Source organism: Rhinolophus ferrumequinum, chromosome 11 (genome assembly GCF_004115265.2).
Source record: "Rhinolophus ferrumequinum isolate MPI-CBG mRhiFer1 chromosome 11, mRhiFer1_v1.p, whole genome shotgun sequence".
In the NCBI taxonomy this organism is placed as follows: domain Eukaryota; kingdom Metazoa; phylum Chordata; class Mammalia; order Chiroptera; family Rhinolophidae; genus Rhinolophus; species Rhinolophus ferrumequinum.
Genome location: NC_046294.1, coordinates 65294035 through 65307798, shown reverse-complemented (window position 1 = coordinate 65307798; position 13764 = coordinate 65294035). Strand labels below are relative to the sequence as shown.

General features: G+C 36.7%; 1 protein-coding gene across 4 annotated transcripts in view; it reads left to right on the top strand.

Annotated features, from left to right (window-relative positions):
* MRE11 (MRE11 homolog, double strand break repair nuclease) overlaps window positions 1-11460 on the top strand; it is a 61143-nt gene extending 49683 nt beyond the window's left edge. For all 4 annotated transcript variants that reach the window (XM_033121638.1, XM_033121637.1, XM_033121640.1 and 1 more), the window contains 3 exons: window positions 1933-2000; window positions 8610-8688; window positions 11191-11460. In XM_033121638.1, coding sequence (XP_032977529.1) covers window positions 1933-2000; window positions 8610-8688; window positions 11191-11247 — 204 coding nt within the window. In that variant the 3' untranslated portion in view covers window positions 11248-11460. The remainder of the gene's footprint in view (window positions 1-1932; window positions 2001-8609; window positions 8689-11190) is intronic.
* The last annotated feature ends 2304 nt before the right edge of the window (window positions 11461-13764 follow it).

The following is a 13764-nucleotide window of genomic DNA, read 5'->3' as shown; positions in this document are numbered from 1 at the left end:
AAGAAAAAAATATAGAACATGAAAGCTGGAGAGAACTTGACTAATATCTAGACAGGGCTTCTAGCATTTTTTTTTCTTTTTTTAAAATAAGGATCACATGATTAGAAATCCATAAATGTGTGGACCTGGACTATTTTTAAGGATAACAGTGTTGAACCAAAAGGGCCCATGCGTGGAATACTAATATCGAAGATGGGAGTTCAATACATACAGAGTGTTTATGTATGCCTGGCTTCCTTTTGTTGTGTATATTCTCATAATACTCTAGCTTGTATCTTAATGGCTGAAGCTGTATCAAGAACTAAAAGGTTGGAATCTAAGGACCTCTGTGTTCATCTCTAGATATAACACAGACCTTCTGCTCTTCCTTTGGATTCCAAGAAGAGTCCGATATGGACTTGACTTCTCCTGTTACCTCACCTTCAGAACCCATGTGTCTTAACTCCCGAGCCCGTTCTCTTCCCTCTGCATGAAGGTTTCATAGCAGCAGCACCGTTAACATTTTAGATCACATAAGTCTTTGTTGTGAGGGACTGTCCCGTGCATTGTAAGATGTTTAACAATATCTTGGCCTCTACCAACTAGATACCAGTATTACCACCCTGGTTCCGACGATCAAAAATGTCGCCAGACATTTCCAAATATTTCTGGGATGGGCATGCAGGTTAAAAATCACCCCCAGTTGAGAATCATTGTTCTATATCACACTGCCCTAGCAGCCTTTTCTCAATTTTTGTTCTTCTTGATGTCTCAAGTATGGGACACAATTTACCACCCCCTTTTCGAGAGAACTTCTTTTCTGTCCTGATTCTAATCTTTTTGTTTTGTCTCTCTTAATTTAATCTTTTTTCTCTTCTTCCTGTTATTCACTTATATATGCTAGTGTTTATCCTGAGCTCCATTTCATTATTTCTAATCAACTATTGCCTGCTAATGCTTCAAGATCGTCGTATCTGAAAACAAAATTATCATCATGTTTGCAAGGTAGCTGCCCTTATAGATTTTTCTATCATCAGACAAGAACGTAAGTTCAAAAAGAACAGATCGTGCCAAACTAATTTTTTTTCTTTTTTTGGTTGAGGATACACAGTGGTACTTTAGGGGAATGTTGAATGCATTTGATTCCGTCAAGGCACATGTGACAGACAATCTAATGATAGTTTTATGGATAAAATTTAGGAATATTGGCTAGAATCATAGCAGCTTGTACAACAACTGCTTCATTTAATGACTTTTGATTAATAGTTCAGTGTCAGCCTAGACAGGGAGGGCTCAGGTGCTGTTTTTTCAGTATTTTATCCTTGGCTTTATCAGTTAGATGAAGACTTAGCAAATGTGTGTATTAAGTGTCAAGACAACACAAAATGTAGAGGAATAGGTAGCATTTTTGATGTTAGAATCAAGAATCACAAATATCTATAGTGGGGTTTAAAACCAACAAATGGCATTTAACAGTGATAAATGGAAGAGAAGATACCCAGCACTTGCAACACAGGCTTAGACCTCATTTAAAATTGGAGATGGAACACTGATGATCTAACTCCTCATTAGAACCCAAGAAAAACACAGGGCACTATCTGCACACAGCGCTATGCGAGTCATTCACCAAGCTAAGTGCACGTTCTTTTAGGTACCCAGGTTGCCATGGTGGCCAGGAGAGAAATGAGGTCGCACATGTTGTACAGAGTACTACGAGTATGTGTGAATGAGGACTGGTGACATTGGAGGGATGCCAGGCTGAGCTTTAGTTTTTTTTTTTTTTTTTTTTTTTTGAGCTTTAGTTTTAATAGTTGTTGCTTACATGGTTTCTGCCTCCACTTTTGACTTTTTTTAATATTAAAAAAAATCTGAGATTCAGTTATCGAATTCATTTTTATATAAATGTTCTATAGCCACAAAAACTATTTGCTGCTTTCTTTTCCACCCCATTAGGTGATTGAGGTGGATGAGTCAGATGTGGAAGAAGACATTTTTCCTACCACTTCAAAAACAGATCAAAGGTAGGTGCAGTGACTTCCTGCAAAAAGAAACATCTGAAAAAATTAAAAATTATCCTGAATTCTACTTTTACGTATTTTTATGCCATAGATGTTTAACAGATTTATTTTCAACTAGTCAAGTATGTAGAGAAGTGAAAAGCAGACCAAGGACTATTTCATAGAATTGATGCAGAATTAATGACAAGTATTTTCATTGAAAATTTAAATAACATGTAATTCATTCCCTTTTGTCTTTATTACCCAGTGGTTTTCTTGATGGAGAGTACTGTGTTCTCTCCAATTAACAAAATAGTTTTGTATTTTGCTAATACTTGATTTCAGCTTCTGTTTATACTCATTTTTATATGCTAGATTATACAGGGTGCTATTGCTAAACATTAAAAAGAGAATCATGTTGACTTTCTCTGCCTTCAAAGTACTTCCCTGTTTTTTCTGTCCTCTTTGGGTTTTGCCTATTACCGTAAGTCTTGACTTAATTCACTATTAATCATTTTCTTCTGTGTGTTAACATTTTAGGTGAATACTGCTTAACTAAAGCTCAGTTAATGAAAATTTCTTCTTAAGAAAATAATCGACAGCTTTTTTTTAATACTTATTTTCTGTGTGAGCATTATATTAGGTCTGATGGGGAACATAACAAATACTTACATATGGTTACTACCTTCAGGCAATATAAATTATAGTGGAAAAGAGAGTTGAACATATTCCAATCCATTAAGGGATGATTGAATCAGTACATAATTATGTGTGAAATTTTTGGGATACAAACTAGATATGAGTGCTTGTAGGTCCTCAGAAAATGGAGCAAGAAGTGTGGGCTCTCGTAGAAGAAAAAGCTTTTACCCCAGGAGTGAAATTTACCTGAGATTTTAAAGATAGGAATTATTTGGATTCGTGGGCTGGACAGTGATAGCCGAGATTAATGACGTGAGCAGGAGTTACAGAAATAAGGGGGAGATTGAGGGAAAAGCTCTGTCTCAGTGTTTCTCAAACCTTTTTACGTGATCTCAACCTTTTTTCATTAAGGATAAAAATAAAATTTGATTTAAATTAACATGACTTAAGTTTAATTTATAAATTAAATACTAAAGAATGAAATTTTGTTGGATAGGATCAAGCTTGGGAGGGCCAAAAACAATTGTAATATCTTAAGAGTTTTCACCCACCCCATCCCCTGGTTTTCATTCCATGGGTGTGATATTGACCCCATTGAGAATATATGCTTTATGTGAATTAAGGGTCTATGTTGGAAAGATTGGTAAGTAGAGGTCCACAGTTAAACATTATGCTAGGTGCTAGGGATAGAAATATAAAAGAAATGTCTCATTCCTTCCAGAAATTGACACTTTAGTGGTATCCTAATCAAAGCACTAAAATCCACCAAGATAAATGTTTTATTCAAATGTAGTGAAATCTAAGGGAAGTGCCAATGCCTTCCTAGGATAGATTATTGAAAGTTTTACAAGGAAGGTAGGTAACATTTGAGCTGGTGATCAACATATGTGTCAGAATGCTTGAAGGAAATCATCAGGGTGCAGCAACAAGGAATAAAGTCACAGGCCACAGATACCTGCTTTGAAAGGGTGATCAGAGAAGGCCCCTGAGGAGGTCACATTTAAGCTGAAATTTTACTAAGACAGACTTGGCCTTGGGAAAATCAGGGAAAAGCACATGCAAAGTCTCTTGAAGAAGAAACAAGCTTACTGCAATTTAGGAGCCAGTAACCAAAGCATGGCGGGAAAGGAGGTGGTTAGAGATGAAAATAGAAAAGAAAGGCAGGAGAACATCATGAAGCAGGAACACATGAGCAGGGTAAGGAATTTGGACTTTATTATAAATGCAGGGGAAGCCAGGGAAGGATTTTGAGAGAGTAGTGGCACCATGTGATTTACATTTATAAGGATCCCTGTGGTGCAGGAGGACAGGAGTGGAATGGGCTGACCTGAAAGGTAGGTAATCCAGGTAAGAGAGCTGATGGAGGCTTGCGCTGGAGTGGTAGCAGCGGAAAGGGAGAGAATAGACAGTTTCAAGATAATATTTTCAGGTAGACGTGACAGAAATTGGGGATGGATTAAGTATCTTTTTTCGCTCTCATTTATTTATTTATTTATATAAGCATGGACTCAAGGGTATTTATTTTATTCTGTGGATGATAATTCAATATGAGTGTCATTTTGCTGTCCAAATTACATTAGCTTTGGTCACCAGGAACCTTTTCAGATCAAGTCTTGGGTTCTTTTGACATGCCCTCATTAAAAACAAAAAAGTTTTTTGAGTACTTCCTTACTTTGCGGTGCTAAAAGATGTTCTAGGATCATTTTGTATTTTCCTTGCCCTGGCCTTAAAATCACGGACTGGCCCATGGTGAGAAACAGGATTCCTGCCGACAGCCATGTTGAAATGAGGTACTGCAGCCCCAGTCAAGCTTTGAAATGACTGTGGCCCCTGCTGACATCCTGTCTTAGTTGGTGTACTATAACTAGATACCAGGGACTGGGTGGTTTAAACCACAGACATTTATTTCTCACAGTTCTGGTCCCTGGGAAGTCCAATATCAGGGTGCCGACAGGTTCGATGTCTGCTGAGGGCCCACTTCCTGGTTTGCAGACAGCCATGTATCCCGTGTTGGAGAGAGCTGGATTAAGTATTTGGAGTGAGGGAGAATGAGGACTCATGGTTGATTTCCACACTTCCTGCTTGAGCACTTAGAGAGTACCATATATTGAGAAAGACATAAAAGAAGAGAAACAGATGTTTGTAGGGGGTGATAGATAATCAAAAGTTCTGCTTTAGTTGTGGAATGTTTGAGATGCCTGTGAAGTTTACATGAAGGGAAGTTTTAGGTGATTGTATATTTGAGTCCAGAGTTCAGTTAAGAGGTTTGACTGATAACCTAAATTTATGTCTCAATAGCATATAACTGATACTGAAACCCATTGGAGTGGATCTATCACCTTGAAAGAGCAGTAGAAAGAGAAGAGGGCGTATGTTCTGATCCTGGGGTTTCAAACGTTACAGCTTAGGTAAAGCAGAAAAGACAGCAAGAAAGACAGGAGAAAGACAGGAAAAAAACCCAGGACAGTATAGAGTTGCTGAAGCCAATGCTGGCCTTTGTAGGAGTGAAAATTACCAAGATGGGCTCAGATACAGGTCAGTTTGTGTATCTGTGGTAGATAGTTGAGGATAATTGAGGTAGTTAGCGCATATGAAGATTTACTTTAATTTCTCGAGCTTGAGTTACATGTATTGAACAGGACTGCTTTGGTTCCAGCTGACAGAAACCTAACTCAAGTTTCCTTAGGGAAAAGGAGATTTATTGGAAGACTATCAGGATATCTCAGTCCATTGAAGGAAGAGTCACTTTCTAAATACTTGTTTGGTGGTTCTTGTCTTTGTAAATTAAAGCAAAAAAAGAAAAAAAAAACACCAAAAAAAGTAGTTCTAGCTTTTGGGGCTGTTTTTTCAATAGAGGATCAATAGTTGAGAGGACCATAAAGATTCAGCTTGTATGGGGTCCTTAGTTTTCATTTTTTGAACTAATGAAAATACTATTTTGGTATGTTTGACAAATTTTTTCTTTAATACCCTTAAATATATCTTGATTTTGTTAGCATTTTGGGTTGTCTACTTTTCAGTAGAAAAGTCTGTTGACTTCTTATTTACTCATGAGGTAATAATAACTGAATTGTTTAGCACTCCTATATGTCAGGTACTGTTCTGAGCCTTTACATATGAATTAGCTTGTTTGGGGTTCACAACCACCCCAGGCATTAAATATAGTATATAACTTCATTATCCCCATTTTACCTTTGAAGACAGTGCGGAGGGTGGGCTAAGTAACTTACCTGAGGTCACCCAACTAGTCACACAGCCAGGCAGCCTGCTGCTCCAGAACTTGTCTCTGCTGTTGCTTCTTAACATAATAGATTAAGCTCTCAGACCACTGTCCAGGCAATAAGACTTATTTAAATGATGAGAGGCAATTTAGAAATTAACATTTTGACAAGAAATCTGAAATCAGCTTTGGCAGATTTGTGTTTCTGATGGCGGCAACTAAATAACACAATTTAGGCTATTTTTGAAGAATTATTTAATAATGGCATGGTTTGTATGGTTATTTCACTCATAATTTAAACTGTTTAAGCTTCGCCACTTACTAGGTGGAGTCCTTATGTAAGCTTTTTTACTTCTCTGTGCCTCAGTGTCCCTCATTGTAAAATAAAAATAATATTTACCTCAAAGGGTTGTTATGAGGTTTAAATGAGTTAAAATTTGTAAAGTGCTAAGTACAGGGCCTGGCACATAGCTATACACGTACTTATTAAATAAATTAAATAGCAGGCTAGGGAAATAGAACAGGAGTGATACCTTGTTTCTCTGAAAATAAGACCTAGCCGGACAATCAGCTCTAATGCGTCTTTTGGAGCAAAAATTAATATAAGACCCGGTCTTATAGTAAAATAAGAGGTCTTATTTTAGGGGAAACACAGTAGGAAGAATGCTAACCAATAATAGCACTAATATTTTTGACAGTTAAGTTTAAAAAGGAAATAACTTACAGTTGTAAAACTCCCTTCTGCCAGATGAGCAATGGAAAGCCTACTTTTCCCTGGAAAAACTGATCCAAACTCTACCCTTCTACTGTGAGTAAGAGGACCTTTCCTCAGAGTTGATAGAGCTGACAGTCAATAACCACCTCTCCTCAAAGCAGCAAGTGAGAGGCGATGCGGCTCCATCTGGTCAGGTGGAGGAGGAGAGATCGAGGGAATTCTATTAAACCTTACAGTGGGGGGAACTAACATTTTTGGGGTACCTTTTATGTGCCAGGTACAGTGTAAGGCCAATTAAACATGTTTTCTTATGCTTATAACGCCACTACACCTGACTGTGGCTGAGCATCTCTCGACAGGAATTCTAATTTATGGCTCCAAATTATATCTGAACAAAAATGGGGAAAACTTACGGCTCCTGGCTCTCAATTTGATATACCCCACCCCCTTATTTTTCAGTCATCCACATGAGGCTAATCAAGTCAAACACTTTTTGACATCTCAGACAGAAGTCAAAGCAGTGTAACCATGTCTCTCCCTTCCCACCGTTGATTGAGGACCTGTCACGGATGAGGTTTCTTGGTCTGTGGGAGTCCTCTAATGCATGCAGACTTAGGGCTCTTGCTATGATCAGAGGAGCCAATGTTCGTCATAGATGCCTGGCTTATTTCTGGGCTGCGTTGGTTCTTTGGGGAGACATGAGAAAGCAGTCAGGTCTCAATGGGTGTTTCTTCCATAAACCCCCAGCACAACACCTTGGCATTGTGGTGTTATGCGTTTGATGATCTGCTTCTTCCTGGCACAGACGGAAACAAGTCAAGAGTTGACGGGTTCCTGCTTAGGTCAGTTATGGAGCCATGAGGACTCCCTCAATGGGTCAGTTGGTAAATTCCTGATCCTCTACCTCTAAAGCTATGTTGCTCAGCAAATCCTCCTGACCTTTATTTTTGTGCATAAGAACCTGTGGATTTTTCTGTGTTTTTTCCCCGGACATAAGACCTCTTGATTCTCAACCTATTTGTCCAGACAAGACCTCAGACCTATTTGTTTTGCTATAATAACATCCCAAGGTTGGCTAAGAATTCACAAACACTATTTTCATTTAAGACAGGAGTCGGCACACTTTTTCTTAAAGGGCTAGATGGTATATATTTTAGGCTTTGCAGACCAAGAGGCCAAATCGAGGATATTATGTATGTACTTATGTAATCATTTAAAATGTAACCATTTTAAAATGTGAACATTCTTACCTCAGAGGCTCTTAAAAACAGGCAGGCTGGATTTAGCCCATTAATAAAAAGACAAAGGAATATCAGTTTCATTACCACAAGTTAAGCTTCATAACGGTAGGAATCATGATTCTCTTGTTCACTGATATTTCCCAGGGTTTATCTTAGTCCCTGGCAAAGAGCAAGCACTCGGTAAGTATTTGCTATCTGATTTGGATTGAACGGGAATAATACAAACAGTGGTGCAGCCCCAGATGGGGGTGAGCCTTTCATAAGATTCTTTTATAGAAATATAATTGAGATTTGAAATAAAAAATATTTCAATGTCGCCACACTTTGTAGGAGAGGGGGATGGTAGTAGACACTGTAACATAAGTAAGCATTTGTGTAGTGCTTAATATGTGTCAGACACTGATCTAAGTGCCGTGTTTCCCCGAAAATAAGACCTAGCTGGACAATCCGCTCTAATGCGTCTTTTGGAGCACAAATTAATATAAGACCCGGTCTTATATATAAAACACGGTGTTGACATACATTAACACATTTAATCTTCAAAAAACTATTCTTATCCTCATTTTACAGTAGAGAAAATTGAGGCACAGAGAAGCTAAGTAACTTACCTAAAGCCACATAGCTAGTAAATAGCAAAACTGGAATTCAGACCCTGGCTTCAGAGTCGTTTTCCTCGCTGTTAAGTTTTTACTGCTTCTATTATAGGTTGAAGGGAATGTATTAGTTATTTTTACACATTAGCTACTACTAGAATGAAAGCCACGTTTGCTGAATTCTCTGGTTCATTTGCTTTGTTTTTTTCCTTGTTTTTGCTTCAGGTGGTTGAACACATCATCATCGAGCAAATCCTTGTCCCAGAGCCAAATAGCTAAAGGGGTCAATTTTGAATCAGATGAGGTAATAAAGTACTATTGTTAAATCTTAATTTTTCACTCTATAAAATTTAAATAGAAACTGCTAAGCTATTTGCTGGAAATTGTTTTTAAACATGTTTTCATTGATGCCCTTCCTTTGCACTATAGCTAATGTTGAGTCAATAAGGAGTATCCGTTGAGTGCTCATCAGTGTAAATACCTCAGATGTAAAACGCCTGCAGATTTTTAAAATACGATATTCACTCAACTCTTATTTAACTTGCCCAGTTAACAATAGGATCAGAAGCCTAGCTGTTTAACACTTCTGTCCTTTATATTTATATGATGGTGATGATATCCTAAAAGCTATTAACGTTACTTACTGTATGCTTCACACATTTCATATGTAAGATGGTCCACGGTGATGATTTGCTTGTCATAGGGGTGTTCAGATTTTGACTGAAATGCCATATGCGGGATGTGTTCGAGACTGTCTGGATTAGAAAATTATAAAATCTCTAACTTAACTGAGAAGGCCTTTCCTTTTCCTCCATGGCTGCCATTTGAGGAGCCTTTGCTAGTTTTTGTTGAATTGTTGGAAGGCGTTTTTCTTAAGCCTGTCACCCCTTTCGTTTATTTATTTTTATTTTTAAACATTTCTAATTGTGGTAAAAATACTGAACATGAAGCTTGACCATCGTAAGTAACCATTTTTAAGTGTACAGTTCACTAGGGTTCAGTATACTCCTATTGTTGTGCAGCAGAGCTACAGAACTTTCTCACCTTCCCAAACTGAAAATCTCTGCCCATTGAACAACCACCAGTCCCCCTTTCTCCTTCCCCCCAGCCCCTGGCAACCAGCATTCTACTTTCTGTCTCTACGAATGTGTTATCATATAGTATTTGTGTTTTTGTGACTGGCTTATTTGAGCATAACGTCCTCCAGTTTCATCTCTGCACGTGACTTACCCATTTTATTTTGAGCTTCAACTGCTGCTGTCGTGTTCCCTGTATCCCAGCTGTGGTTTTGAAACAGCTTGAGGAGAAGACTCACCAGAACTCAGGCTGTAGAGAAAAAAAATGGCAGCATGAGCTCAATCTACCAGTTAAATACTGTTTCCTCCAGGAGGAAAGTGAGAGATTGTTGACTGGTTATTAATTTCAAAGCATCTAAACTTTGAAAGTGTTGGTTATATGTTAGAGTTTAAAATTTATATAGTTTATGTTTACTGCAAAGAACTATTAACAAATAATCCATGAACCTTCAATTTGAATTTATCTCAGTTTTATTAATAGTAGTACCAGAAAATGAATCAATAAATGAAAGTGAATTTTTATTTCTTAAGGCATTCATTTCTCACCAGAGATAGCTAACTTAGCTAACATTTGAATATGTTAATGCCACCAATGAAGCCTAACACCAAGTAATTATTCCTTTTTATTAATGTCTTAGAAGAAACATAAATCAAAAATTTACAGATTTGCTTTTTCTTCTGAATATTTAGTTGTAAAATACTAAAGAATCAACTTAATGTTATCCTTATGAAATTATGTAACTTGGACTTATCTGAGGCTCATTAGTTTTCATTCTCTTTAATTAAATTCTTAGTTAATTTGTTATATTCCTGTCTTCTCTTATGATGCATATAACCTACAGCCCAGCAGCATGGGAACTCTTTGAAACTGAAATATTCCATCTATTTCTTTTTCCAAAAAAAATTTGAAAGATTACTTTGCTAGGTTTTTTTCTTGCCTCAGTCTGAGAGTAGCAATTTATTTCTAGCCCTAAATGAGTGATGAAAAATAAGAATTACAGCTATTTCTGAGTTAGGTCATCTGGCTTCATTATTTTTTTGGCTGTGAGTTTTTAGAACATCAGATACTTCAGTAATAAAATGAAAACGAAAAAAACCTATTCAAAAACCAAATAGAAATGATGTGAAGAGTATTTATTTTTCTGGTTTGTCCATACCTTTATTTAAGGTTAATAGTTGAGAGAAATATATTTGGTCAATATTGTAGGTATATACACAAAGATATCTATCAGGATAAGTTTTTATTTTATTTTATTTTTTATTGGGGAACAGTGTGTTTAGGGCCCATCAGCTCCAAGTCGTTGTCCTTCAGTCTAGTTGTGGAGGATGCAGCTCAGCTCCGAGTCCAGTTTCTGTTTTCAATCTTTAGTTCCAGGGGGAGCAGCCCACCATCCCAAGTGGGAATCAAACCAGCAATCCCTTTGTTAAGAGCTCACGCTTTAACCAACTGAGCCATCCGGCCGCCCCAGATAAGTTTTTATTCTTAATGCTTGCTAAGAATTTAAATGTATTTCAACAGTGAAATAGCTACTAATAAGGAAGGGAGGAAGAAAAAACATAAATTGACAAACTATCCATGTTTATAAAGGAAATTAAAAAATGAAAGTCTCCCTCATGTGAAAGGGGAAAATTACTCTTTGTTTTGGGTATTGTTTTGACCATAGGAACCTCTGTTTTATTTGAGTGAAGTGTGGAACAGTTATTAAAATAACAATTGCATGTCATTTCAGGACGATGACGATGATCCTTTTATGAACCCGAGTTCTTTAAGAAGAAACAGAAGATAATATATTTAGTGGCACTTTGAAATTTTCAAGATTTCAGGAAAAGTCAAAATGTTACAAGCTCAGAGTTTACAGTTGAAGATTTTTATAGTATTGTTGTTAACTGAAGAATTCGAGAGAGACTGACTTAACACAGAAACTAATGTATAAGAATTTCTCTGTTTGAGTATCATTTCTTAAACATGACACCATTATTTGAGAAACTTCCCAGCTCAAGGACATGTAAAATAGCATTGACTTTCCTTATTTTTTTATCTGGTTGTTAACTTTACCTGGGGATGCTGTATAAAATTTAGGCTGTTATTTTCCTGACATGTATTAGTGTATGTCTTAGAGCTGTGCTTGAATATCATTCTTGTTAAGAAAGAATTAGAAGAAATATACCATTACACGTTTCTGCTTCACAATCAAAGACTATGTTGGCATTTTAATGTGGTTACATTTAGCCAAAGTTGAGAAAAAGAGCTTGTAAATTTTAACCTCTTATAATTTTAATAATTTCTAGAGATTTTGATTTCATGAAGGTGAAACAGTCTATGGGAAACTGTGCCTAAACGCACTATTGTTACTGAGTGTGTGTTCTCTTTCTAATGCTTGTGAGAGTATTAGCCACAGCGACTTTGAATAGTTAAGATGTACCTTAAAATTAGATACAAGTTTGTATTAAAAAATAGAACAAACTGTCAATTATTGAGTTTTTCATTTCGGTTAACATTGTGTTCCCATTGAGGGGTAATAATTCTCTTCATTACTCTCCATTGTCAGTCATGGTTCTCTCTCTTTCTGTATCTCGCATCTATTTCTAGGAGGAAAAGGAATGTATTTTTCTTAGAGATATTGAAGAACTTTTTTAGAAAGAGTGGTCAGATTAACCTTATGGTCCTATTACATTAACATACTTAAATATTAATTCTGTTGGACTATCAATGCCAATATTTCTAATTAATATTTTGTCTTAACATTAGGCATGTACAATTCCAGAAATCTTAGTGAAGCAGCTCATGTTAAGTTTATATTTTCTTACTTGAATTCAGGGGGACATAAGAATTTGACCTCTATAGATTTAAGTTCAATAATTCTATTCTCACTTGTAAGATTCTGTTAAAGGACCCCTGAAGGATTCCTTCTTTTCACCTAGGAGGCAGCTATATTGAAATGCTCCTATCAGAGTTATAGATCTTGGCAGTACAACAGCCTAACAACTTCATAAGTAGAAACAAACACTTGACTATGCAATATTCATGGTTATTGGCATAGTCATACCTGGAACATGTCAAGTTATAAAACAACATTTGCATAGGCCACCTTTATATTATAGCTCTATGAAATGGCCTAAGTCCACAATTGTGATATAACATTCTGAGTTTCTTTAAAAAATTTTTTCTATACCTAACTTGAGCATAAGGATTATTTAAGCAGGTGGTATTAACTCAGGGGAAGGCATTGTCCTATGAAATATTCTCAGGCACATCTGTCCATATCTTTAATATTCCCAGTGTTTAAATGAAGCAGAGATGAAATCAGGAGTGAGCGCTACTTTCCATGGTGGAGTGGAAACCAGTTTGGGGGGCAGCCTCTGGGCCATGAAGCGCTCCCCCTGACAGGTGAGGGTCCTAGTGAGGGAGATGGCCCTAAAGGATCCTGACGGGTCCCTGAGCAAAAAGAATAAGGCTTTCTCCCTTTCTAAAAATTGCTCTACAGCATGAAAGAAGTACTAAATGTGATGTGGTTAGCTCCCAGGAAAAGTGATTCTATAGCAATTAGGTGAAATTCCCTTCAATTAATTCATGTCATTTTGTAACTAGTTAGTGTGTGTCACTTCCTGGAGATATGGTAAATAAAACATGAAAGAAAACCCTTTTTGATTGAATATTGTTTCATAGTTATTTATGCCATATATCCGTGATGTTCTGTCTTGATGCAGTCCAATCTAGTCGTTTTTGGACAGTTTCAGACATGTTAGTATAGACGTGTAGAGGTGATTCCAGATGATTTCAGAGTACCTGCAGTTGTTCTTGGAGGCTGAAAAAGAGTAGTGATGAAAACATTCTGAGGAAAAAAAATCCTTCCATCATTTACCAAAGAATATATTAATATCTCTTTCTGTTTTGTTTGCTATCATAAAAATACAGTAGTGCATTTACAAGGTTATGGATGCATTGTAGTTCTAGGAAGCATAACTGGTGCTTAGAAAATTCAAGCATTTAGGCATATGACTTTTAATTCAGGTGCATGTATAAAAAAACTTTTTTTCCCTAAACTTTTAAAATTGCAAAATACAATATCAGAAAAGTCATGTGGTTTATTTAGCAAATAATTATAAAGGGAGCACTCATGACATCTCTATACAGGTTAGGAAAGAGAGTATCACTAGTGTCTGGAAGCTCGAGTGTTCTCTGCTCTGGGTAACCTGTCTTGACTTCTGTAATTCAGAAGCTCTTAATTTTTGCCACAAGGTGGTGCTTCCACCATTGAGATGGCAGATAAGATGAGGCAACTGCAAATCAAAAATTTAAAAGG